This window comes from Narcine bancroftii, chromosome 8, assembly GCF_036971445.1.
Source record: "Narcine bancroftii isolate sNarBan1 chromosome 8, sNarBan1.hap1, whole genome shotgun sequence".
NCBI classification, from domain to species: domain Eukaryota; kingdom Metazoa; phylum Chordata; class Chondrichthyes; order Torpediniformes; family Narcinidae; genus Narcine; species Narcine bancroftii.
Genome location: NC_091476.1, coordinates 26,102,151 through 26,129,689, shown reverse-complemented (window position 1 = coordinate 26,129,689; position 27,539 = coordinate 26,102,151). Strand labels below are relative to the sequence as shown.

The 27,539-nt window shown below is 35.7% G+C and overlaps 1 protein-coding gene across 15 annotated transcripts in view; it reads right to left on the bottom strand.

Annotated features, from left to right (window-relative positions):
* Positions 1-27,539, bottom strand: part of LOC138740517 (ecto-NOX disulfide-thiol exchanger 2-like) — a 107,080-nt gene that overhangs the window by 22,693 nt on the left and 56,848 nt on the right. For 11 of the 15 annotated variants that reach the window (XR_011342971.1, XR_011342970.1, XM_069893287.1 and 8 more), the window contains 7 exons: positions 23,821-23,955; positions 16,311-16,466; positions 13,233-13,439; positions 11,963-12,196; positions 9,567-9,779; positions 2,804-2,910; positions 823-937 (listed from right to left, as the gene is read on the bottom strand). Coding sequence is in view for 13 of the 15 variants with exons in the window: in XM_069893287.1 (XP_069749388.1) it covers positions 823-937; positions 2,804-2,910; positions 9,567-9,779; positions 11,963-12,196; positions 13,233-13,439; positions 16,311-16,466; positions 23,821-23,955 (1,167 nt within the window). In the remaining 2 variants the exon portion in view is untranslated. The remainder of the gene's footprint in view (positions 1-822; positions 938-2,803; positions 2,911-9,566; positions 9,780-11,962; positions 12,197-13,232; positions 13,440-16,310; positions 16,467-23,820; positions 23,956-27,539) is intronic. The other 4 variants (XM_069893285.1, XM_069893296.1, XM_069893295.1 and 1 more) reach the window with 2 other exon arrangements.

The window sequence follows — 27,539 nt, the reverse complement described above, 5'->3', positions numbered from 1 at the left end:
TGAACCACTGACTTCCAACTTGTTTTTTGAAACAAACATCTGTGGATCTTGAGGGCAAGTTCCATTATTATAAACATTGGTTGCTATCAGAAATCAGTTTGAGAATATCTCTGGTACACCGCTCAATGACACCACAAAGCTAGGTAGCCGATCACGCTGAAGAAATACTCGGAATTAAAACCAGAAATTAAATGGAATAACTTAATGAACTCATCATCTTGCAGACCACAAAATAAAGATTTAAATGAAAATAAGGTAAATAGTGAACTATCATCAGCTGTATAAATAAAATTATTCTAAAATTCTTAACAGTTTTTTTGGGGGTAGGGGTGGAGGGTTATCAGGTTATTAAACTCTAATATGACTCATTCATATCAGGAACTGTGCAACAGTTTGTTTTTTTTATAATTTCAATCATAAATATTCTCATAATTTCACTGAATATTGAGACAGATGGGAATATAATTTACTTTGAAAGAATCAATGACAATAACTTCAATGTTTCTGCACTTGACTATGCATGTCTGTTTCTCAGATGTGCTACATTTGTAGAACAGTACATTTGAGAACAGTAAGTACTGACAACTTCACAATTACTTTACAACAAAAAGTTAAGCCCAATATTGCCGACATTTTCCAGATACTAATTTTAACTGGTTACACTCCTGTGAAATGCTCTGGCATATATAACTACAAGATCAATGCAATTTATTGCTACTACACAATGTTATCTTCAGGATCTTAACCATTAGGGGGGTAACTATCAATTCTAAAAGTAATTGAAAAAAAAATAGAATTTTTGGTTATCACAAGATATCATACTTGATTCATCGGTCATGTTGTTTGCTGGCATTTCTTCTACATCATCATCAGACATTTCCATTTCTTCTTCACGGCGAATACTCATAAGCTCATCATTATGAATGCTACGAATTTCCTGAGGATTGGTAAAAAAATTAATTGATTTCACAAGGAACCTTTAAGAAACAACAGTGCCATCTATTTGCCATCCACATTTCACAAACTTGCTGTAAATTTCGGTGATTTCCATTTAAGGATCAAATTTAACATTTGCTACTTCAGAAAAATAAATGCAAATTGTTTTGGTACACTGAAAACTTTACAGTACAATTTGTGAATACATAAGCAAAATAATTAAAAGATTTAAGGCAACAGATGTGACATGGACAACAAATGTCCATATGATCCTAATGTGTTAAAAGTTAATTTTAAAGACAAAATTTGTACAAGTGTTTTGTGAGCTTAAAGGTGAAATGAGGAAGCAAAATGATTTAGGTAATTCAAATATCAATGGGTTGAATGGAACAGTGATTCCAATGATGTATGTAGTCAAGACAAAATTGATAAACTTCAATCTCCCAGAAAAACAACTAATATATTTAATTCTTACAAATTATTACACAATGAATTGTTTTTTTTAAAGAAAAGATGAACAAACCATTAAGAAATCAATCCCTTTGCCTACTTTTGAGACATGCTCCTCTTTGTTTCTCCTGAATACTAATATCATGTTTGCCGCATCTTCTTTTGATTATTCTAGTTTTAACTTAAATTGTGATAGGTCTGCAGTCCTTCAGCATTTGTCCTCGACTCCAGACCGACATTGTGATAATCTGCTTACCGCACATTCCTTTGGCCTACAAATTCAGTTCATCCTACATTTTCCAAAAGAGACATTTCAAACATTGTGGATGCAAATGTTATTGAAAATCTGCTTACCTTTGGAGCACAGGTCATTATAGAGGAACACAGGTGAAAGCCCCAGAATTAAATGGAATGACACACACCTTACTTTAAAGCAATATGGTCAATATATCCACCATAAATTCTGCCCTTGAACTCTTCAAGAAATTTGTTCAATTTGTACTCACCAATTTTCCGTAGAGGTAGGAAGGATGACCGCAGCAGTTATGCGAGAATTAAATATTCCTACAGATGGTACCTCTACATTTAGAGTTTTGGGTGATAACTGACAAATAAGAGGCAGCTATTGTTTAATGGAAATTATGACAAAGAATGTGTGTGTGTGTGTGAAATCCTACCCCATAATTATTACTACTGTGAAATTGAAAGTAATAACTTACCTTAGTTACAATCCCTCTGAATAGGGGGGTAGAAATTTACTCTTGCTGCTTGCAATAAATGCATAATAGTATCTGCATGCTGCATTGTACATATTATGAAGTTAATGCATTTTAGCACAAGCACCAAGGGAGAAATTTCCAAAAAAAAAAAGAACAATTTTTATGCTGTTCCAAATTACTAATGTCAGAAAAAAGTGAGTTACCAGACTGTCTTTCACATTTGGAAAAACGGATTTGATTCAAATATATTCTACTACTAACAATAACTTAATTTTTTTTTCATGTACAGGTTTTGATAGATTTAATGTAATTTGTGGACATCCTAACCCAGATATGTAAATGAGCAAGCTCATTTCTAAAGGTCAGAAATTCATGGGGACGCGAGAAAAAAAATCAAGTTCACAGTGGACAGTAATGTTCCCAAAAAGGTGAAGTTGTTGGAATGAGGGTATCTACATCAACTTTGCTAATAATTGACTTTGGAGGACTTGATGTTACTACAGGGTAACACAAGTTCTAAAGGTGTTCCATTCCTCAGTACTGATTCTCCAAACATCGATAAAATATACTTTTACCAATTGGTCCATCGCACCCACAAAAATACCAGACTTCTTAACTACTTGCAAGAATTTTAATTGACATTTCTCCTTAAATTGTAAATGCACACTAAAGAATGATAGAATTTGAAAATTACTAACCTCTGCTTGTTTTTGCCACATATGCAGATTCTTGCGTTGAGCTTTTGAGAAATGGTCCCACGCCTTTTGCTTGGAGGCAGAATGGAAAACGGAGACAATCTGCTCAACTTTGGTGAACAAGGGAGTCAAACAACCCAGTTTATGGTCCCACCAGGCATTAAGTGAGGAGTAGAGAAGTAAAAGAGGAAGGGAGTCAGCAGGCAAGCAGGTGACCGTGATCAGTGCAGTTCTGTGATCAGTGTTAAGTGAAACCAACTTGTACTTACTTTGCAGGATTTGTAGGTGAGTACGTAACTTCCTCAGGTTCAATGCCCAGAGTTTTAAAAGTTATATATTTTATTTGCTATCCCTATACATTAGAAAGAATCAAACCTAAATTTTTCCATTTTCTAGAGTCCCATTTCTAGAGGTGTTTGTATTAATTCGCAGGAAATAAAATATGTATCTGCTAATTCAAATACATTTTAAAAGTGTGACAGAAGAAAATATCTATTTAAAATAAAATGACACCAGTTGGAACAATTTCTCAACACTATATTGTGGATTATCACAACAAAGTTGTACCTTCAGTTAAACAAAAGCAGTTGGACAACTTTTAGATGATAATTTACTACTTATTCAGTGAAAAAACTTGCTCATCCAATAACATATTGAATGACATTTGTTGCAGAAATCATAAGGCAGAGAAAATAAGAAAATTGAGCATCTATTGTGGAAAGTAGAAATCAAATATCCATGCACAGGGGTAAGTAAACAAAAATGACATTTGAAAGTGGGAGAGAAGTAATAGTTAAGAGATTTAATGGAGAGTTCTATGAGAAGGCTCAAAATTGCTAAACTCTCATGAACCAAAAATAGAATGAAGAAGAGGGCAAAACTTAAGTACTGGAGTGAAAGACAGTAGAAAACTGAAGCAACATCAGTAGTTTTGTCTGAGAACATGAAGAATCTGTAATCAAATATTAGAATCCACATGAAAACATTTGTCTTTATCAGTATATTTTGTTTGAAATTAAGTTATATTAACCTGCAGATTTTATAATTCCCATTCCTTTTACATCCTCACGTTAAGCAGAGCAAACATAAGGAGCTAAATAAAGAAAAGTTAGGAAGAAAAATTGCTTGAAACTACTGGTATCAATACTTATGTTAAATGTTTCCAAGAAGGCATTGAATAGCCAAGGTGACAGAGATCAAATATCTCTATCGTATCAAAAATCAGTGTTTCCTTGCACGGATATTCCAGTGAGATTTGAACAGTAAAGTTTTGTAAATTAAAGCCCAATTGTGGTAATTTACTGAAAAATTATTGTCACATACATTTTGACTGCATGATCATTCCTATTCCTATAAAAAAGGAAGTGATTCCATAGAGAGAAATTTTGAGATCATTGCAAATGGGGGAAATGGGCAAAACAAACTGATGAATGATCTGGATAGAAGAAGCTGGCATGAGAAGAGGCACTTTAATTAACATTGGGATCAAAGCAAACAGAAAGAGTACAGGTAGCGCCTGACTTACAACTGTAATGGGGACCAAAGAATTGGTCGTATCTCAGAATGGGCTTTAGTCAGAATTGTGCCCGCACGCATGGAGTACTGAAGGCTTAAAGCAAACTTTTAAATTAAATCTCTTTTCATCATACATTTGACAATAACAACTTAAATTTTCCTGAATTTGTCAATCAACCTTGGTGAATCTTTCCACATTCTAGTTTACCTGGTTAGTCAGCGTTCCAGGGTGGGTCTCGGGGCTGCATCTTGACTCCTGTGCGCATGCGCGAGTCTTCAGTTGGCCCATGCGTGAGCCCACTGGAGTTCCATTCGCAAATGTGAGTGTGCTAAACTGATGATATTGAATTCGCGTCCTTAACTTTCGCGTATGCGCCAATCGAACACCAATACGTGAACCCATCGTGCATGTGCCTACCGAAGACTCGTGCATTCACACAGGAATCAAGATGGCCACGCATAGCCCCAGAATGCGACTAACAAGGTAGCTACGCAATTTTGGCTCTTACATGCCTTGTACCTCTGTTATAGTTTGTGAAATACAACATAAACCGTGTAAATTTCATTTTATATATATAAAATATATATATAAATATATAAAATATATATATAAAATATATATATAAAAAAAAATGTATATATATATATATAAAATATATATATAAATATATATATATATATATATATATATATACTTATTTTTGTTCGGTCGTATGTGCACATGGTCATAAGTCGCATAGGTCATAAGTTGGGGAGTACTTGTACAACCCATTAAAGGGCAATATTGTGTACAATTCTGATCACCATACTAAGCTCTATGAAGGAGACATTTTTGGAATGGGTAACCAAATAATGGTGTTTCAGTCATCTTTTGTTGCTAACTTCAAAATATAGGAGAAGTTAAGTCAATATCCCAAAATATAATATACAAATTGAACCCAATAATAGATTGGAATTCCAATAAAGTTTATTATTTGGAAGCAAAACTTAAACTTCAAAAGACACAAAGACAAGGTATATCAGAGGAAGAATGTGGAGGCTGAGATGGAAAAAAAAACACACCGAGGAAGTATTGGATTAATATTTCAGGAAATTGATTGTGATTGAAAAATATATAATTTCAGAAAGAGCAACTGAATTGCTCTATCAAAAGAAGTGGGGATCTTTATTGATGATTGTATATTGATTTTGTCCAGGAGCAGCTGCTGGAATTAAACAGAGTTGGGCTGATAAATATTATTCTTACTATTCAAGTTTTGTGTAATGACAATCCATATTCTTTTGACATTCAAATAAACTACAGGTACACGATCCTTTATCCGGAACCCATGGGGGACAGTGTGTTCCAAATTTTGGAAAGCCCACCCGAATTGCGCTGCCGTATCCACCCCCACGCCCTTCCAGTCCCTCGGCTGCCTCCCCCGACCACCGGTCCTTCGGCCGCCTCCCCCGACCGCCGGTCCCTCGGCCGCCTCCCCCGACCGCCGGTTCCCACTTGCCGGATTTTGGAGCTTTCTGGATTTTAGAGGATCATGTACCTGTACCATGCCAGAATGCCAATTCCCGCCTTCACCATATTGAGTGAACGAGCAAACTGTAGGTGAATTACTTAATAGCAAATAGCTGCTGTGATGGAATACTCTCCACTTGGCTAGATGAGTGCTGTTACAAAAATACTCTGACTGATACCCCCATCCATAACCTTAAACATTCTTTCTGTCTACCATCGGAAACTGCAGATGCAATCGGTATCATCTACATGTTGTACTTTTTTTTTTGCCTAGGTCTGGATCCTAAATACTGCAAATTTAACAAAATTAAAACATAACCTCACCACAACTTTAAACAACCTTTTGAGATGAGTAATTTACCCAGCACTGTTTAATAATAGATTATTTGAAACTAATAATCCTCATTAAAAAAAGTACATTTTTCACTATTTAAAAAAACATTAGTGTGACATTTAAGTTTGTGGCATTTTATAAATGCCATAGAGGTGATCTGTACTGAGCAATCTGTCTAAAACATTGGATGATGTGGAGAAGAGACTTTTGTTGAACAAGTTAACTAATTCTCTAATGATTCATGATGTGATTTTTTTTTCCATGTTGAGAACATCCAGAGCAAAAATCCATAATTTTCTGTCAGACTTTGGGTGTTAGTTTATTCTCCTGTTGGATTTTAAGGCCAGTATTATGGCCTTTATTATTTTTCTGGAAAAATCACCTCTCAGATCCTGTCCCAGGTTAGATCAGGCAGAATGTCTGAGGTCCCACTAATTTTAATTGGATTAAGGCTCTTGGAATTGGACGCAAAGGGAAAGAAGATTTACTTTTCTAAAGTTACTTTGCTTCAGTCAGAGACATTTAAAATGTATTGAAAATAATAACTTTCCCATTTGGTAAAGGTGGGCAGGGTTTTACCAGCAATCAAAGTTGAACATACTGGATGTGGCCAATGAGATTGGTCCTCCAGACCAGTCAAGTATGGCTATGGAAGATGTGTCAATTCTAAACGGAAGGACCAAATCAGCCTTGAGGAAGCTTGGAGCGCTGATTTTAGATTATTTCAGCTCAGCATTGAAATTTTGGATAGCTAAATATATATTGCTGGTCGGAAAAGTTAACCTACTCTGTGAACATCAATAACTCACAGGAGAACACAGCAATGTACAAAGATTTGTCGAGACATCATTATCAAAGAAAGATAAAGATGCTCAAATTGGCACAAACAAAACCCAAAATAATGGCATGGAATGGAAAATATAGCAAAAGGTTTTTTTTAAAAAAAAGGCACAAGAAATTAAATTTGTGCTAAACCCTACACACAAAAAAATACACAATTTAGTCATTCCACCCATTCATGCATCCAGAAATATAAAGATTCATTTCACAACCCTACTCCAGGCTTGAAGATTTGGGAGGTAGGACATCACAAGTGCATTCAGATTATTTAAAAAATGTATGGATTTCTGTTTCCTTAGTTTTTTCAAGTAGTGAACTCCAGATATCTACAAAGTGCTGGATGGAAAGAATAGTTATTAACACCTCTCTATTCCAATCCACTACTTAAATGAATGTAACAAGATATTGCCTTTTCCGCTAAAGAAGAGGTCCGAGTTTACTGCCCTCTCTCGTCCTCAATTTTGAAACCTCGATTAAAGATCAAGAGGAAACAACAAGAACCCAGCTACTCTTTCCTCAGAACTAAAATTCTCCATCCCTGGAGATGCAAAGAGAAAGCAAGATCTCCAAAAAATAGTGAGAATTGACTCAGTGGACAAAAAGGTGCCAGGTAGAGTATTAGTTGTAAAAATAACTGAGAATATGCATTTGGTAGGGTATGTAAAGGGTACATTTTAGAAATAATATAATGTTCCCAGTTTTTCCTTACAATTCATCTACTGAGTCCATGCTGAGTCTCAAAACAATTCAGGCAATCCAATTCCCTCATTTATTTATCCACATCTTACTCTTTCTCACATGCTAATCAGCTACATCCCAATTCTTCTACAATTCACCAACCACCAATTTTTTCCATGTGGGAGGAAGCCAGAGCACTTAAGGGAAACCAATGTGCTCATAAGGAGAGCATGCAACCTCCAAACTGACGGCAATGGAGGACACTATTGAATCAGGGCCACTGGAGGCAGCTCTACTAGAGCACATTGGAGTACCAAGTAATAAATCTGTAGATTCAGGATACATACAAAATTAATATGGGGGTACAACATACAATTATTACAACAAATCGTATGTGAGCCTTCAATGCATAGGGATTGGAGTACAAGTCCAAGAAAATCTTGTACAGGGCTGTTGTGAAGGAGTACCATTTGCATCTTTGGTCTCCATGACCCAAGTTACTTGCATTTTAGGCAGTGTAATCTAGATTTACTGGACTGATTCCTGGTATAGAGCAGAATGCATTTGCTAGGATTTAGAAGAATGAGAGATAATCTCATCGTCACATAAAATTCTGTCAAAGATGAAAAACTTTCCTTTGCCTGAAATGATCCAAACTTCACCATGTAAGAAGTCAAGATGTTTAGGACTGTTGTGAGAAGCAATTTTTTAAGGATGGCCATAAATATTTTGACTTTTCTATCTCAGAGGGTTTTGGATGATCACCCTTCCAAAGGTTCAAGATTGAGATGAATAGACGGACATGAAAGGAATCCACACTGAGGGATCCAATTGGAAGGCCCACATTGGCTATGATGTTGAATTGCAGATCACAATTAAGTTGCTGATTGCCAAGTAATGCCTCTATTTTTATGCTTTTATATTTTAATCTTTGTCCATGGAAGTATGAGATCAGGAAATATGTGCCTGGAACTATACACCAAATGTGCTTTATACATTTCTATCATGATCCTCCCCCTCAAATTCTACGCCTTCAGCAATAAAGGAAAGAATTACAGATGCTATCTTAATCATCTTAACTTTGTTCCTACTACTGTTACATATCTGCGGTGAAGCACACCAACAGAGAACAAAGAGTGCAAAGCAAGCTGCAAGATGAAAAATTAGACAGAATGAACATATTTTCTATCATAAAACATGGGTGAAAATTTACATGTGTGAAAATCACAAGATATATTTCCAGAACTAATTTTACAAACTTACTGAATTTGAAAAAGTCATATGCTAATACTTTTTTTAATGTCTACAAATCTCTGATAAAGCATAGGTTAACTTTCTTATTAAACCAGCCTATTGTATGGAAGCTGTATGGAAAAGGAAGAACATTATTACGAGGGTCATGAACAGATTGCAATTGACATTTTGGACATATTCCAGTTACCATTTCTGGAATATTTGATATTTACAGCATTATAAACAATGATATGTATTGTTGCCCTGCAATATGCCTTGCTGAACAGTAGGGGAGGGTAAACTATAAAGGATGATTACTTGCTTGCTTCATATTTCCAAATGACTCCCAAGCAGGTTTAAAAGGATACACCAAATAATATGTCTGGATTCAGCATTATGGTAGATCAATAAAAGGACCTAAAGGATGTCTAGAGTTAGGAACTGTAGACTGGACATCTAATTTCTTATGTTGCTTTTACTGTGCTAATGTATTGTTAATCCTGTTTTGTAATGTTTTTGTCATATTTTACATTTGCTTTGTCAAAATACAAGTGAATATTTAATTAAATGGAGTTAAAAATATTTAAGTGATAGAAGATGGGAAATATTCATGCTGAATAATAAAGGTCATTTTCAATTAGTGAAGAAAGACTCACGCTGAACTAGAATGCCTGAGAGAGAATTCTTAAATTTCTCTTTGGCTTCCTCCATTTCTTTCTCATGTTGAACTTTTTCAGTCATCAGCCTTCGAATATGGCTGTTAGCCGACTGGATCATGGAATAAAAGACATTTGCTGATCGACGGTTCACTTCACCTCGCTCCAACCAGGTATAAAGTGTCTGAACAGCTTCAGAGAACTTTGAATCATCTGCAATAAAATCATCGATATATTCAAATATGTCAGGAAGGAAAACAACAGATTGAATGATTTAAAAAAAAAACTTATTTTAACAGAATTTTTGCATGTCTATTGTGCCACTATTTGATTTGGTGTAGGAATATTATAAATGAATTATTCAACTATTTCATTTAAATGTGTCAGGAAGTCTGGCAAGGTTGCAACTGCAATTCTTTGATAAAAGTGCCAATGGAATCTCTTGGTTTTCCTGAATTATCAGTGTTACTGAGAAACAGGATGTGCCCATCAACCTTTTACTTGACAATGACCCAATCACTGAATCATTCTATTTATTTATTTATTTATTTTTACAATGAACAGCTGGAATTGTAAATTATTTGTTTTATTGGAATGGAATTTTGTTTTGTTTTGAGTTCAATGTCTCAATTGACCATGGTGAGATTTTGGTGGCTGCCAGTCCAAAAGAAATTTGATTTATTTGGGGATGTGCCCGTTTTGACTTTTTTTCCATTGGGAAATAACCTCCCAGATAGACTGTGACTATCTTAATCACTCATTAACCCTCGTGGGATGACCATTACATTAGGATAACCCTTTGCCAATACAGTCCCAAAAGATATACTTTCACAGTGACTTGGAGAAAAACAGATGGTCTATCTTGCCACAATAGCTTTCAATATCCAGAGGTTATTCAGAGGTTTCTGGACTCAAATTTAATTATCAAGGTCAAATTATTTTTTTTCACAGGAATTTCACTTCCTATTCTACAAAAAAGTGGAAATTGTTTATTCTGATATATTTCAGCCTCTGGTACTTTCAGTGGTCAACTTGAATTTGTTCACGCTTCAATTATAATTAAGGGCTAACTCAAAATTACTATTTCCCCGTTTAAAAAGATATTACTGGTAATTTTGTGATTCAGATCCTATTTATTACTTTTTCTGGTCCTGAAATTGTCAGATATTTCAGTGCTGGGTTTGCTTTGCTTGAGATCATTGTTGCAAGGAATTAGTTACTGTTCAGCTGACTATAAACTGGCTTTAATGTTTTTCAATTTCCCAAAGGAGAAATGGGTAAAATTGGAAAATTCATATGGAAAATTCATTAACTGAGAATTTTGTAGACTAGCTGCTACTTAAAGATCCTTGGGTCACAGCTGTGAAGACCAGGTTATCAGAAGAAGCAAATCTGGCAGAATGATAAATGCCATACATTTCTTAAAATGGTTTTCCTGAAGGAGTTTTGTTGTCATTTATTTTTATTGGCTGAAATGGGTGAAAGGTAAAGTGGGATAAATATTTGTTCAGTATAAATTTTACATGATCAAAAGGTGGATGTAAGAAAAAGTGATGCACCAGAAATTCTTTTCCACCGTGCATCACTTTCACATGTTGTCTGAACTTTATTTAAATTCAAATGACCAAATACTATTTGGCCCTCTGTGCACCCACAGCAGTTGCGTCAACTTTCAATTATGAACCTGAATGTATGATGTGCGTGGACATGAAGGTCACTGGGCATATTTGATTATCACCCATCTGTATCAACTACAACTCATCTCACAAATTTAATTTTCCACCGTTATACATGGTACGCGAGCAGTGCAGCCCATAACAGTGGCCACGTTAGGATCCAAGGCTTGTGCCAGTGTTACTAAAAGAGCACGGACCTACTTGCAGTCTTGGAGTTTGGCATTAAAGTTTACAGTCATAGTTTTTTTATTTTCCTTCAATTCTTGTGATTTTTTTTCTTTCCTCCATGGTAACTGGGATATTTTGTGGAAGGCCCAACTATCAACATCTCTGCCTAAAATGCCCAACTCTAACACCCAATCTCATTTCAATTATCAAAGATTTCAAAGAGAAATTTGATCCAAGCATTCTCCAGTTGCTTAAATGATCATTTCCACTGGAAACCACTATCCTGGGAGGAAAGTGCAGAGCCAAGGCAAGGCTTCACCCATGACTTTTAATCCTTGTTTGGATATACAAAGATCAGAATGACCAATTCTCACATGCACAACTTTAAGACTCTTGTTCTCCTGACGAAACAAATAAAACTGACACAAGTTCCAGCATGTGAATGTGTTTTCATGCATTAAAAATTGTGCAGGATACCCATTTTGGAAGTACCAATAAAATCATGGTGTCAGAGGTTTAAACCAAATACTTAGGATGCAAACTTTAAATTACCTCTAAATTTTTCTGACAATGTTGCACTTTCATGCTCTGAATAATGCACTATAGGTGGAGGTGAAGGCAGCCGAAACCTTTCTTCTTCCACCCTTCGCCGATGCCGTTCCTCTCTTGCCATCATACGCTGTTTACACTCCCATTCATAAAGGTCATCTCTAGCTTGAGCAAAGTCAACATGAAGACGGCCTGTGTCCTTCTTATCAGTGCTGGAACCTATTCTTATTCGGTAACCTATCAGGACCCAGAGAATTTTACAAAAGGACTGTTATTCAAATGATGCATTAAATACTCTACTTAAATAATGGAAAATCATATCAATTCAATATTTTTGGTTGTATTTTATTTCTTTTTGTCTATTTGATCTTTTGTGAATATTTTTCTTGAATGAACTGGAATGTTCCTGCTTTAAGGGTAAATGGCACTTAAAGCATCTGGTCTGGACATACGACATGTTCACAGGCCCTTCTGGCCCACAAGCCCAAATGCACTCATGTAACCAATTAACCTGTTCATCCTGTGCGTCTGTGGAACATGGGAGGAAACCAGAACACCAAGCTCTGATCTTGGAAATCTGCTGCAAAATTCAACCATTTACAATACAATGGATGTTGACAGCATTTAGTCACTGGAGATGAGGAATTGCAATGAACTGAACATTATTAACTGCAGAACACCTGACAAAATATTCTGGTGTCGTCAGGTTTCAGCCCTCAAGCATGAATGCAATGATACAATTATATCAAGCAAAAATAATGGGTGATGGAATTATCTTGTAGTGACCTTGTGAAGTTGGATCCACAACTACATGAATTTCCAAATGCTCTCAGTATTACACCACCTTACCTGTACAAATGGAGAGAGAAATAAAGAATTCTCAATTCTGTCCCAGGATAATGATGAAACCAATTTTTTTTTTGTTCAGGATTTGGATGGAGAATGAATTAATGTTGAGTAAAGCAGAGCTAAAAGTATTTGAAGTTTAAATGGGTTAAATTAAAAAAAGCATTTGATAATATGGATACTTCAAGGAGTGATTAGATACAGGTACAGTCATGTGATCTCACTGTCAAGAGATTAACTAGTCAAAATAACAGAAAAATTAGACACCCTAAAGTTTAATCATGATTTTTTTGTTGTGATTGAAATTTTATATACTAGATTAAAAGTTCATGATCTTTTGAAATGATGAAAATGCTCAAGAAAATAAAATATTTTTAAAAATGAAAATCTACCAGTAAATTATTATGAATTGAAAAAAAAATATTACCTGACAAAAATAGAGCTTTGTCTACCATACGTTCGTCAGAAAACCGAATATGGCAAAAGTTCTTCTTGCTTTTACGAATGGCTATTATTTCACCACACTGAGCAAAAACCTCAGTGATCATCTCTTCTGAAGCATTTTCTGGTAAGCCACCAACAAAGACAGTTTTGCATCCAGGAGGCCTTTCACGTACAGCCGGAGGAGGAAGGTCTAAAAGAAAAAAAGCTTCAAACATTTAAACTGAGATTATACACACAGACTTAAAAACACATAAACTTAAGCAAACTTCAAAGATCATACACCTACCTTTAAATTTATAAAGCAAAATTCCAATGGGAGCTAGAAATTCGTTGAACATGCCAATAATTAACTATTTGCTTGCTTTGTTGATCATACATTATCTGTTAGTCAGATCACAGCAATGAGAGGATGTCTGTGCATGGTGAAGAATGGATAAAGCCAGCTGAGTATGACGAGATGGAATTAGAATGAACCTGTGCTCACTACTGATAATACTAACCATCCCATAAGCTCCAGGGCAAGAACTTACAATTGTACAATCATATGGAAAGCAGAATGACACATAGTTTATGTAGACCTCAAGATCATAAAGCACCATATCCAGCTCCTTGTGGCAAGTATTAGGGATGTAGGGGTTACAGTTTCCTCTCAAGTCAGGTGGTCCAGAAGCTATAGGTGGATATCCATGTCAATAATGTGAAATGCCGAAAACCTGAAGGGTACAACTGCCTGACCAGGACTGGTGATATCAGCTTTCTCTGCAGTACAGTTCAAAATATGTTCTTTCAATAAATAATGGAGCAAGTTAATTAAAAGTAATGTTTTTATGGGTTGAATTGAAAGGAAGTTAGTTTTCATGTGGAAATGTTTTTGTTTACTCAGAGTGGTATCCAAAGTCTTACCTTTGGGTAAGCAAATGGTTTTGTGGTGCCTTTTTGTGGGATAAAACACATTTTTCAAGGTAATTTCTTCTACATGCAAGGCAACATCTCTAAAATCCCTGAATACTGTACTTTGTACTCACCAAATTATTTAACTTTTTTTTCTTGGATCATTTGAAGACCATTCTCGTTTGTTTTTACCTCAAGTAGTGCTTTTTAATTCATAGAATTAATATTTATGCCATTCATGCATGCCTTTTAAAAAAACCCTTCAATTTTCAATCATTGTCTCTTGATGAAAGTTTACTGCACCCAATATTCCCATCTCCACTTACAATAAAGTTTGCTGATTTCAATTTCAAGCATTCTTTTGAACTTTATCACTGAGATCAACTTCTTAAAAGTAAGAAAAATCTCAATTTTAACTCTCTTTGTACCAAATAAGTCAAACATATATTCAAATAAAGGAGGCAGATTAAAATAAAATTCTTAAAAATTTATCAAGCAGAAGTGTCATTTTGTCAAAAGTTAAAAAATACAATATAATCACAAACAAATGTAACTTTTTCATCTCAGGACAGACAATGCCTTTAGTTTAAAAATATGTCATATAATTATAGTTTTATATATCATTATAGCTTCCCAAAATGATAAATTAAGGCAATGTTTGATTTGTCTGCACTGATCAATAGCAATAAATATTTATATTGTCAAACTGTAAAATCCAGTAACTAATACAACAGACAAGGCTGTATATAAAAGTAAATGGAAATCGGTTTGCAGCATTAGATATGAGGAAGTTATAAATTAAGAGATAAAAGGCAAAGGTCAAGATCATTGAATGATTTTGAAAAGTGAGTAAAAATACACAAAATTAGGCAGGAAAAGCTCATCAATGAACAATTTTTCTTTAGTATAGATACAAAGTGATTGATTTGATATTATAGAGATGTGGATGCAGGAGAGTTAATATTTAAGAAAAAAAAATAAATAGGAAAGTCATTCTGATGATAAATAACATTACAAAGTATGTCAAGGGATTACTTGGGCCTGAAAGATAAATAGAATACTGGTGTAGGTAAGAGAAAAAATGTATTAGCTCTTGAGATTCACACTGTGGTTCATTCAGATCTCTCCCACTGTTCTAAAGAGAATTAATCTAGAAATGGAAAGATTAAGATAACCATTAAAAAAAATTTAAAACTGCAAACTCTGGAAATCTGAAATAGAAACTGAAAATGTAAGAAGAATTCAACAGATTAAGCAGCATCCACCAAATTTATTGAATTGTTTTTTGTTTGTAACTAGTGGCAATGAAAAACGTAGTTTTGTCTGCTGTATGAGCAACTCACAGTTTCGTCATGCTCTTGTGCCATTTTGGATTTACAAACAAAAATGTTCACAGAAAAACCATAACAGGTTTCAAGAGTAATAACAAGAACTTGATTACAACAGGCAAATCAAATTTAAAACTTATATCAAAGATAACAGCAGCTTTCTGCTTGGAATCCCTGATGGGATTGTCTGAGCATTCAGGAAGAAGAACCCTTATCAGACGTAGAATAAAACCAATAAAATAGTACATTCAAGATTGTGATTGATAGATTTTTAAACTGAGCATATTGATGGTATTGAACAGCAAAATGGACAAAATGCATAACAGTTGTAATTTTAACTGTTAAGAGAAATGGAAAGAAATTATTTGTTAGTTGTAAATTAAAGTGAGGGTTTTTCAAGCAAGGTCATCATCCAGAGTGTGTTAGAATTTGCAATTATATTCTACAAACAGGAATTGACATCATGTCAACTGATAACTTTAAGTTGAATATTGACAGGTTTCTATATCAATATAGAGAAAAACAGGTCTGTGGAAAGTTGCATATTTGCCATGATCTTGCTGGAGATACTGTATGTTCTGTCGCTACATTTCCCATGCATTTAAATAGCAGTACAGACATCTTTGACGGTGTATTGATGTTACTCAAATGCTTTGTTTTGAATAGGTATTCTGAATGACATTAAAGAAGGAGGAACTTTGAAATATGCGAATCTATATACAATGAATGCATTAGGTACTCAATGGTCAAATTAATCTATTGGAAGATAAATTAGATTAAAAAAAATCAGCAAGTGAACTGCAAATTCCTATTAATAATTAAGTTCTTTCTTACAAACTTACGTGGATTTGGAGGAAAAAGTGTACAGCTTTTACAATGGATGATCTCCTTCACCACAAACATGTCTTGAGGAATTGGAGGAGGGACGATGCCCATTCCAGGCATCATTGGGTTAATAGGTGGAATACCGGTTATCATGCCAAGGCCTCGGTCAAACTCTGGAAAAAACGAGAAAGCAAGATCATTTTCTCATGATCATTTTGAAAGAGAAAAACCATCTGCTTGATCAATGACTATTTTTAATTGTTGAATTCAAAATTATCACCCTCATCTGCACTTACCTGGATGAGTACAAAAGACAACACTCAAGATGTTCTTCCCCAACCAGTACATCTGCTTGATTGATGCTCCACCTCATGCATTTATTTCATCCACTACAAGTGCATTGTGGCTATAGTGTACAGTATACCAAATGCAAAACACTCTTTAGTTAACTACCCCACAATGCTTCAACAGTATTGGCCAAACTAGTGACCTCTCAAGAAGTTAAAGTACAGTGTAAGTATATCAACAATAGCTCTATGGTACACAATATGTGAATAATCACTATCCCTTCACCATCACTGGTCTCAGTTCATCCTTCCTGTTCAACAGCACCATAAATGAATCTTTACCAGATGTTACAGTGGTTCAAGGAGATAGCTCACCATTGTTTCCTCAGGAAATCTGGGATAGGTACAAAATAATGGAATTGGCAGTGATATCCATTTCCCAAAAATTGTACTAAACACCCGACCTGATTTTTAAAAAAAATTGTATTAGCAACATCTTCCGTAGTAAAATTTTAAACTGATTTAATACGTCAGCCATGTTTGATGCCTGCTTGTAATCTTGTTGGTCTTGAACTAAATCCAACCCAGGACTACAATTTATTAGTGTTATGGCTTCAAAACTTTGATTTTATTTAAGATTATTAGTTTTATCCTATTTTCTCTTTCTCATTGTTATTTAATATCTCTTCTAATTTACACTCGTTATCAAACTGACACTAATTATGATTCCCCCTTTCTGCTTCATTCTATCTTTCTTTCATTATCTTTACATGGTGCATGTGCACCACACAAAAAAAACCATCCCTCCTCTTTAATGGCCACTTTTAATTCAGTTAGTATTGACTCTCAATTCTTGATATCAATCTACATTGCTAAATCTATTTTTTAAATTCACTGAAACAGCACTCTTCCAATTCAGTATTTTATTTACTCTAGATTCCTTCTTATCCTTTTCCTCAGCTCATCTACACCTTAAAATGTCATGGTTACTGATCTCTAAATATTCCACCAGACATTTATCAGCTGCCTCGAAGATCCAACTATGCCTCCTCTCTCATTGTAAAGGACGGTACCCCAGCTTGCACTCTGATGGCTGGTTCCCCCTTTTCAACACTTAGAACCATCAAACAAAACACAGAAACAGGCCCTTTGGCCCTTCTAGTCCAAACTAAACTAGAATAATTAAGGTAGCATAAAAAAAATCATAAAAGCTTCTTTTATTTCTTAACTCATCATATGAATTTTGACTTTGACCCATCAAGGAAATTTTCTTTCTCCATTGTATTTCCCCAGATCAAAATTGCCACATCCCTTTCTTTCCCTCCATATTTCTGCCAAATACTTTGCTTCCACAAGTAATTGCTATCTAATTCAAGAAACATTCTAGAAGTATCTCTACAGCTAAGCATTCACCTGCACTACTCTTTTCTGCTATTTTTCATTTGTGGCACCAATACTAACTCATAGGTGTGCCATCTAAAAGATGCATTGTAGCAACACAGCAAGAAATCTTTGAAGAATCCCCCCAACCCTGACCTCTACTGTTTAGAAATACAACAGTAATGACATTGCCACGATCAGTAAGTACCCTCAATCAGACATTATGACAGATAGCAAAATTGATTCAATGTGGCTGAGTTGTGGCTAACTCCAACCTAATATTTTTTTGGGAGAACTTCCAGCACATAGACCCACCACTAGTTTTTCAACAGCATTTACAAAAAGGCAAAAAGTTCTGCAATCTAATTCTGATCATGCATGGAATATATATATATAGAAGCCCTCCATAATGTTTGGAACAAAGACACTTTTTTTTTCATTTATTTGCCCCCGTGCTTCACAGTTCTAAATTTGTAATCAAACAATTCACATGACTAAATTGCGCATTCCAGATTCTATTAAAGGTTACTTGTATAAATTTTGTTTTTTTTTTAAAGACTTTATTTAAATATAAATTTTGGTTTGATCATGGAGAAATTAATGCACCTTTAATATATACAGTAAATCGCCCCCATTTCAGGGCACCAGAATGTTTTGGACATTTGGCTTCACAGGATTTTGTGATTACTCAAGTATGTTTAATTGCTTCATTGATGCAGGTATAAGAGATCTAGGCTTGTTTCTACACTTTTGATCACCTTTGGAACCTGTAGTTGCCTTTTTCCAGAGTTGTGCCAATGAAAGTTAAAGCCGCCATTAAGAGGCTGAAAAACAATTAAATAGTAAGAGACATCGTACAAACTTTTGGATTACCAAAATCATCTGTTTGGAACATCATTAAAAAGAAAGAGCGTGATGCTGAGCTCAGTAATTGCAAAGGAACTGGAAGGCCAAGGAAGACCAGCACTGCTGATGAGAGAAGAATTCTCATCATAATGAAGAAATGTCCTCAAATGCAAGTCTGACAGATCCAAAACACCCTTCATCAGACAAGTGTGGATGTGTCAATGACTACTGTCCTCAGAAGACTTAATGAACAGGCTAATGCAAGATGCAGACCACTAGATGGCCACAGAAACAGGATGGCCAGATTACATTTTGCCAATAAGTATTTAAAAGAGCCTGCAGAATTCTGGAAAAAAGGTCTTGTGGACAGATGAGATCAAGATTAATCTGTATTAGAGTGATGGCAAGGGCCAAGTGTGGAAACCCAAGATTCAAAGCATACCACCTCATCTGTGAAACATGGTGGCGAGGGTGTTAGGGTTATTACGGCCTGGGCATGGATCTAATCGATGATGCAACTGCTGATGGCAGTTGCAAGATGAATTCTGAGGTGCATAGAAACATCTGTTCATGTTTGAGCCGATGTCTCCAACACACTACTTCATCCTACAGCAAGGCAATGATCCCAAATATACTACTAAAGCAACAAAGCAGTTTTTCAAAGCTAAAAACTGGAACATTTATGAATGGCCAAGTCAGTCACTCGATCTAAATCCAATTGAGCATGCCTTCTATCTGCTGAAGAGAAAACTGAAGGGAACAAGCAGGAACTAAAGATGCCTGCAGTTTAGGCCTGCCAGAGAAGATACTCAGCATTTGGTGATGTCTATGAATCACAGACTTCAAGCAACTATTGTATGAAAGGATATGCAACAAAGTATTAAATATGACTAATATACATATCATTGTTCTGTACCAAATATAGTGGTGCCCTGAAATGAGGGGAATATATATATGAAAAGTGTTGTAATTTCTCTATGGTCAAAAGAAAATAAAAACAAAAATCTTGAATAATATCTGGATTGTGTACTTTTAATCACGTGAATTGTTTGATTACAAATTTAAAACTGTGGAGCATAGGGGCAAATAAAGGAAGAATGTGTCTTTGTCCCAAACATAATAGAGGGCACTGTATATCATGTTCCTATGTTAACAGATATCCTGGAGAGAAAGGAGTAGTTATCCTTAACCCCTAGAGTAAATAAAATGAGCACTTGGATAAAAATAACATTTAGAGGATTCACGAGAATGGGTGGGAGTAAAGTGGAATAATCTGCTCATCACATAGTGTTATGAACGAGCAATCCTTTCAATTATTTTTGCGACTAAAGGGACTTTGTTAGCACTAACACAGGAACAGCAATGGAAAATCCACCAATGGTAAAAAAAAATTAATTAAACTATTAACATAACATTTTTTCCTTATCCATAAACTTTACCCCACTATGCGCAAATGTAAGTGTGTGTGTGTGTGTGTGTGTGTGTATATGTATATTAAAGTCCACTCTGAAAAGTCAATCTTTAAAAGTTCTGCATCATTTTAGCCTTGCTTGAAGGTCTTACATTCTCAGTTCAGAAATAATTATAAAGTGCTTTTAAGCATCACATCTTCACAATGTGGGCATTTCCTTCCATGATGAAGTCACAAACCCAGAAAAAGAGGATATTTTCTTCCATGATGAATTCACAAACTCAGATAAGGATTAAACAAACGTGGTTATTTTCTTCCACGATGAAGTCACAAACCAGACAAGGGTTAAATGAAGTAGAAATTCAAAAATAGACCCAGTAGAAATCTATTCTCTTTTCCAAAGAGACAGAGAAATGGTCTTTCTTATTTCAAAAGCCACTGATTGTGTGTTCCCCTTTTCCCAGGAGTAACACACAACAGAACCAGTTTTGGTTTCAACCCTGTTTCACAGGGTTTTGACTTCTGTACTCTCCAAACTGAATTCTTCCAAAACTGAATTTAAAAGTTCAGAATTCGGTAATATATTTCTCCAAGGTGAGTCCAAATTCTTTCAGCTTTATTTCTGCCAAAATTCTGTTCCTTTTTCAAAACCACTCCATATCAATAACAACTTCTGATTTCATCTCTGTTCAAGAGGCTTAAGTGGTTTTAATTTAAAAACAGATGGCTTCCTTAGCAGTTCTTATGGAGTAATCAAGACCCACTTCAAATCCAGTAGTTCTGTCCTTGCCAGGCACGTTGACTTCGAGAATGAAGAACATTCTTCTCAGAAAACAATGGTTCTATATAAACATGTTGTGACCTGTGTGTGACCCTGTACCAACCCACAACTAAGTATACAGATACAATATTTTAACTCTATAATTTACTTCACGAAGACATTTTTATATATGAGAAATATATCAGTAGTTTAACATTAAATTAAAGATTAACATAAATCCATTACAATAGGAAGGAAGGAAATGAAATACCCACAAGAATTCTTTAAACGTCTTTTATTAAATTGGTTTCAAGAACATTTAACAATGATATGCCACATATGGTAAGAAACGAGAGGAGATTCTTTTGAAAAGTAATCTTTAGTTTACATTTAATTTGACTATTACACATGACTCCCTGCAAAAGCGAGCAATATTAAATTCCAAAGCTTAAGACACCAAGGAATTGTGACATTTATAAAGGTCATGCTGACCTTCATTAATTCAGTTGTATGTTGAATCACACACAGTCACAAAAACTTGTTACCTTTCTAAAATGAAAAATAAAACTAGAGCCCTTTTCACCGTGGATCAATCCAGTTTCTATTAAGCACTTCAGTGGTACATTTCATGATCTTTTCAGAATAATGAAAGATACCTTACTATAACTTCTTTTTATTTCAAGCCTTTTCAGTTTACATTGCAAAGCCAAAGGATGAAATCAGAGATTATTTAAATTTTGTTTTAAATGGCAAAAAAAAAGTTGAGACCAAATGAGTTGGGATTTCATAATTAAATGCAGTCCCTTTGACAATTTGTTGAAGAAAATAATTCAGAAGGTTGATGCATTTTAACACAACTTCCCAATGGGTTGTCTTCTCATTGACTAAGACCGTATTTTCAGTAAAATTAGAGTGCTGCCTTCCCTTTACTGTTGTTTACAGTGAACAGTGACAAGTACGAGCTCTGTATAACCTACTTTACCACATTTTTATTACCTCATCCATGTCCAATAACTTGCCAAGATCTGTTGATATGAACCAGTTTTGTTTCTTCTTGAAACCTCTTGAGATATTGTTTTTTTTCCCCCATTGCAAATATGTCAAAACTTAATATCCATATTGAAGGATTTTGCAAAAATGGAAAGTAAACAGAAATATATGAACTGAAGGTTCAACTTTCATCATTGAGTTCCAATGCAAGATTTTATGTTCTTTCCTGCCACATGACTACCCATCCCTCACAGCTTCCGCGGCAGACGGAAATTCAAATGTTTATAAGTCCACATCTGGTGATTTAAATCATGCTTAAACTAGAATGAAAATGTCTGTGCTTAAGTTACTTCTTTCTTTGAATGTAAATCAATTCCAGTGACATCTCAACATTTTGCATTAACAATTCCACAGAAGTTTGCAATTTCAGTCACATTTGTTTGAATTAAAGTGTGTGTGAAAACACATCATAGCAGCAATAAGGTACTTTTCCAATTTTATTAGTAGTCTATTTCCAAACAGTATGTAAAAATTCAGCATTTTAAATGTGCACATCTCCACAATTACAGCATAAAGGTTGGAATATGCTTTTTGTTTGCAAATTCTTATATTTTATTTTCTGCTTGAATTTTAAATGTTTCTTATTCTCAATTTGTGAGAATCAGTGATAAGGCCAGCAAGCAATTCCCCTCTCTGCTCATCAATTAAGAGCATTTGGATGAATTTCTTGAACTGCTAACAATTAATGGTGAAGGTATTGTTGGGTAAAAACATTCTAGGATCTTAAACTACACTAATATATTTCTCCATATGAACAAACCCATCTAGTTTAATATCAGTACTAAACTTGGAAATATGGTATTTGATCTCCCTCAGCTATACAAAATAATAGAATTGAAGTAATTAGGAAAATGGAAAAATTAGTTAGAGAGACTGCAGCTGACGACCTGAAGACTGCATCACATTTAAAAAAGTACTTCAAGGGTGGCCTGCAGGACTGTGGACTCGTGCTGGAAGGTAGGATTACATTGGTTAGCTCTTTATGGCAAATACAGAAAGGATTTAGTAGCCTCCTTCTGTGTTATAAATCTATGATTTTAAATGATTTCAGGTGTACATGTTGGAGGAGCCATTTTGTACAAATTTTTATTTAATCAATTTTAACTGGGAATCAAGGAAAAGTGCATCCACAATTACCCTGATAAACTGAATCAGCTCAAAAAGCAGGATAAATAAGCTCCTACAGAGTGTACAAACTTCCCTTGCAAGATCGGCAAAAGCACTGCATTGGGGGAAAAAAAGTTGAGGCCACTCTTGGCTCACATATATTCCTTTCATACACCCTATCTATAAAAGATTTTAAAGCACACCAAGTATGAAAAAATTAATGCTACATTTTCCCAACTAATCTTAAAACTGCTTTAAAATTAAAGACAATTCACAGCTACTGTATATTCAAAATAGACACACATTTATATTCATAGAGAAAACTCTTATTACTAATCAAAATCTGTTAAAATTTTAAACATTCAATAAAAGATTTTGCAAATCACCATTTAAAATTTTAACATTAGTAGTTGATTCAAAATATTTTTCTGTAATACATTTTGTTTTTAGAAAGTGGGGAAGTTTCTTAGAATATTAGCAATTAGAAATGATCAAGAGAGATATAATTGGGAAAGGTACAGGGAGAGTTCTTCAAGTTAATAAAAACACTCAGAAAGTATGATGCTCCCTTTTCAGTTCTGATTTAAGGGTCTCCGACCTGAAACATCGACTGTTTCTCTCCCCACAGGTACATGATCTGCTCAGTATTTGTAGCTTTTTCAGTTTTTGTCAGACAAAATGCATACCTGGCATAAGTGACTGTCCAGTCATTCCCATTGGTCCCATTCCCAAGTTGTCCATGGCTGTGGCCCAGGCTGTCGGGTCTGATAATGACATCCCCAGTGGGCTGGAGTCTGAGGCTAGCTTTCTGTAATGTTCTGCTGACAAAGAACAGAAGAAATATTGCATGTTGTGAATGCTAAGTAGATTTTTTTTATTTAAAAAGTACATTTCTTCTTTTTCAATCAAAATTTGTTCTTTCAAGTGAATTTCAAAGATCAGTTCTTTGGGTCAATTTCCCTGTTATCTCTGTCCCTCTATCCCCACACCACTAGTTCGAGCCAGAGTGGAGCAGTTGTAATATACATCAGTGAACATAAAGTGATGAATAGGCTTGCTTCTAAACTATTGATCACATTTGGAGTCTGTAGTTGCCATTTTTCAACATGTGGATTAGAGTTGTGCCAATTAAAGTCAAAGAAGCCATTATAAGGCTGAACAACAAGAATAAAATAGTAAGAGACATCACCCAAACCTTAGGATTACCAAAATCAATATTTTGGAACATCATTAAGAAAAAGCATACTGGTGAGCTCAGTAATCGCAAAGGGATTGGTATTCCAATGAAGACCTCCACTGTTGATGACAGAAGAACACATCACATTGAAGACAAATCTCCAAATGTACATCCAACAGATCAGAAACAATCTTCAGAAGGCAGGTGTGGATATGTTAATGACTACTGTCTACAGAGACTTAATGAAGAGAAATATAGAGGGTATGCTGCAAGATGCAAAACATGGCAAAGGTGATATGCTTTTGATCTTAGGCAGTTCCTTTATTCCTCAACACTTTGCTCTTGCCATCACTCTGATACAGGTTAATCTTGGTCTCTTCTGACCATAAGACCTTTTTCCAGATTTCTGCAGGTTCTTTTAAATATTTCTTGGCAAACTGTAATCTGTCATCCTGTTTCTGTGGCTAACTCGTGGTGTGTATCTACAGTTTGGCATTCAACACCATTATCCCCTCAAAACTGATCAGTCAACTCCAAGACCAGAACCTCAATACCCCACCATGTAATTGGATCCTCATCTCTAGAACTCCATCAGACCAGAGCACCACAGGGCCGTGTACTTAGCCCCGTGCTCTACTCACTTTACACCTATGATTGTGTGGCTCATTATAGGGCAACACCGTTTACCAATATGATGACCATACCACAGTAGTGGGCTGTCAAAAAAGGGGTAATGTGTTAGCATACAAGAAGGAGATTGAAAACCTAGCTGAATGGTGTAGTAACAACCTCTCACTTAATGTCACCAAGACCAAGAAGTGTTTGATCCAATGATTATTGGGGGAACCAGAACTGAAGATGGAAAGCAAATTTAAATTCCTGGGAGTCACTATTTCAGAGATCTTTCCTGGACCCAACATACCATCATGAAGAAAGCACATCAACACCTCTATTTCCCCAGGAGTTTGCAAAGGTTTGGGATGACATTGGAAACCTTGGCGTACATCTATAGATGTATAGTGGAAAGTGTGTTGACGGGCTAAATCACAGTCTGGTATGGGGACATCATCACCCCTGAGCTGAAAGGTAGTGGACATAGTCCAGGACATCAGTCAAAACTCTCCACACCTTTGAGGACATCGACATGGAACGCTGCCATCAATGAGAAGCAGCAACCATCAAGGATCCACATCAGCCAGGACATGTTCTGTTCTCGCTACTGCCATCAGGAAAGCGGTATCAGTGCCATAAGACTCATACCACCAGGTTCAGAAACAGTTGCTACCAATCCACCATCAGACTCCTCAACAAATTCAACTAGGAAGTCATTAAGCACTCTTTCTTTGCACATTATTTATTACTGAATATCTTTTTCTGTCTTGCACAGTTTGTTTACATTTCTTTATTTGTTTACATTTTTTTCTTTTAGTGCAGTTTTTCTTGAGTACAGTTTACACTGCTGAGTTAAAATTGTGTCTGACCCGCAGGAAAAAGAATCTCAGAGTTGTATATAATGTCATGTATGTACTCCATCAATAAATAGGAACTTGAATTGTACTTTGTTTCAAGTGGCTGAAAAATCTGTGTGGCAGCAAATATACTAACAATTTGAATTCCCAGTCACATCCCCATGCAATATTAAGACTGCCCTATTACAAATGTAAGAAGAAAGCAGTCAGACTAGCAACAAGAAAATCAAAATGAGAGGAATATGGAGATGACTGTTCACTGATGGTCAGCACTCTACTTCTTTTTCTTTGGCTTGGCTTCGCGGACGAAGATTTATGGAGGGGGTAAAAAGTCCACGTCAGCTGCAGGCTCGTTTGTGGCTGACAAGTCCGATGCGGGACAGGCAGACACGGTTGCAGCGGAAAATTGGTTGGTTGGGGTTGGATGTTGGGTTTTTCCTCCTTTGCCTTTTGTCAGTGAGGTGGGCTCTGCGGTCTTCTTCAAAGGAGGTTGCTGCCCGCCAAACTGTGAGGCGCCAAGATGCACGGTTTGAGGCGTCATCAGCCCACTGGCGGTGGTCAATGTGGCAGGCACCAAGAGATTTCTTTAGGCAGTCCTTGTACCTTTTCTTTGGTGCACCTCTGTCACGGTGGCCAGTGGAGAGCTCGCCATATAACAGGATCTTGGGAAGGCGATGGTCCTCCATTCTGGAGACGTGACCCATCCAGCGTGCCTGGATCTTCAGCAGCGTGGACTCGATGCTGTCGACCTCTGCCATCTCGAGTACTTCGACGTTAGGGATGAAAGCGCTCCAATGGATGTTGAGGATGGTCAGCACTCTACTATAGTCACAGCAAACACCCAGGACAGAAATTTTAGCTGGCCACCATTCTTTCAAAAATAGGATCACATTTATACAAATATCAAACAGATTTTCTGGAAAAATGGCAAATAATATAATCAAGAGGTTTAAAATTTTTTAATAAATCTATTTTGCTTGTCAAAAAGCGGAAATGAATTACTGCATTATAATACCCTCAAACGATTGAATGATACATCAAAGTTTAAGATAGTTTATGAATAATGTCAAATAGTGGTTTGGCTGCTTGACAAGGCAGTATTCATTGAAATTTATTACACATTCAGCTCTTGGTTGTGCACAGAAATTAAAGTCTCATGAGTATAAAGGGCAACTAAGGCGAAGGGTACATTTATTTCTCCAATGGAATCGTGGAATATATAGACATCACATCAGTTATTTTGCACGTCCATGTCTTATCTATTTTATCCAGATATTTTTAAATTCCATTCAGATACCTATTGATCCCAATTAACTATTTGTCATCTGCCGTTTGCTTAAGTTTGCACGCCAGCTTTGCCATTTCCTACATTATTTATAAAGCAGCCCCATGCTATTGTGACAATATTTGCTTCTCATGTATGTGAACATTTTAGATGATCTAAAACTGCTACTCTGATCTCTTCTGGTTTTCTTGCTGCTGCTGTCATAATTGCCTCACTCAATGCAGGAGAGAGGGTGGGGTGGTGGGGGAAGGGTGGCAGATGAGAGGAATCAGATTCTATAAAATAGCCTAACCACCTTATAGAAAATCATAACTCAAAAAATGCTTACTTATGTTTGCACTTTTCAAATTTTTTTTAGTGGAAACAGGAAACTGCATCTTAACTTACACAATTGTCTCCACAACCGATTCTCTGATGGAAATTATTCAGAAGCAACTTAAAACTGAGCATTCTTGAGATAACATGGATGAACAG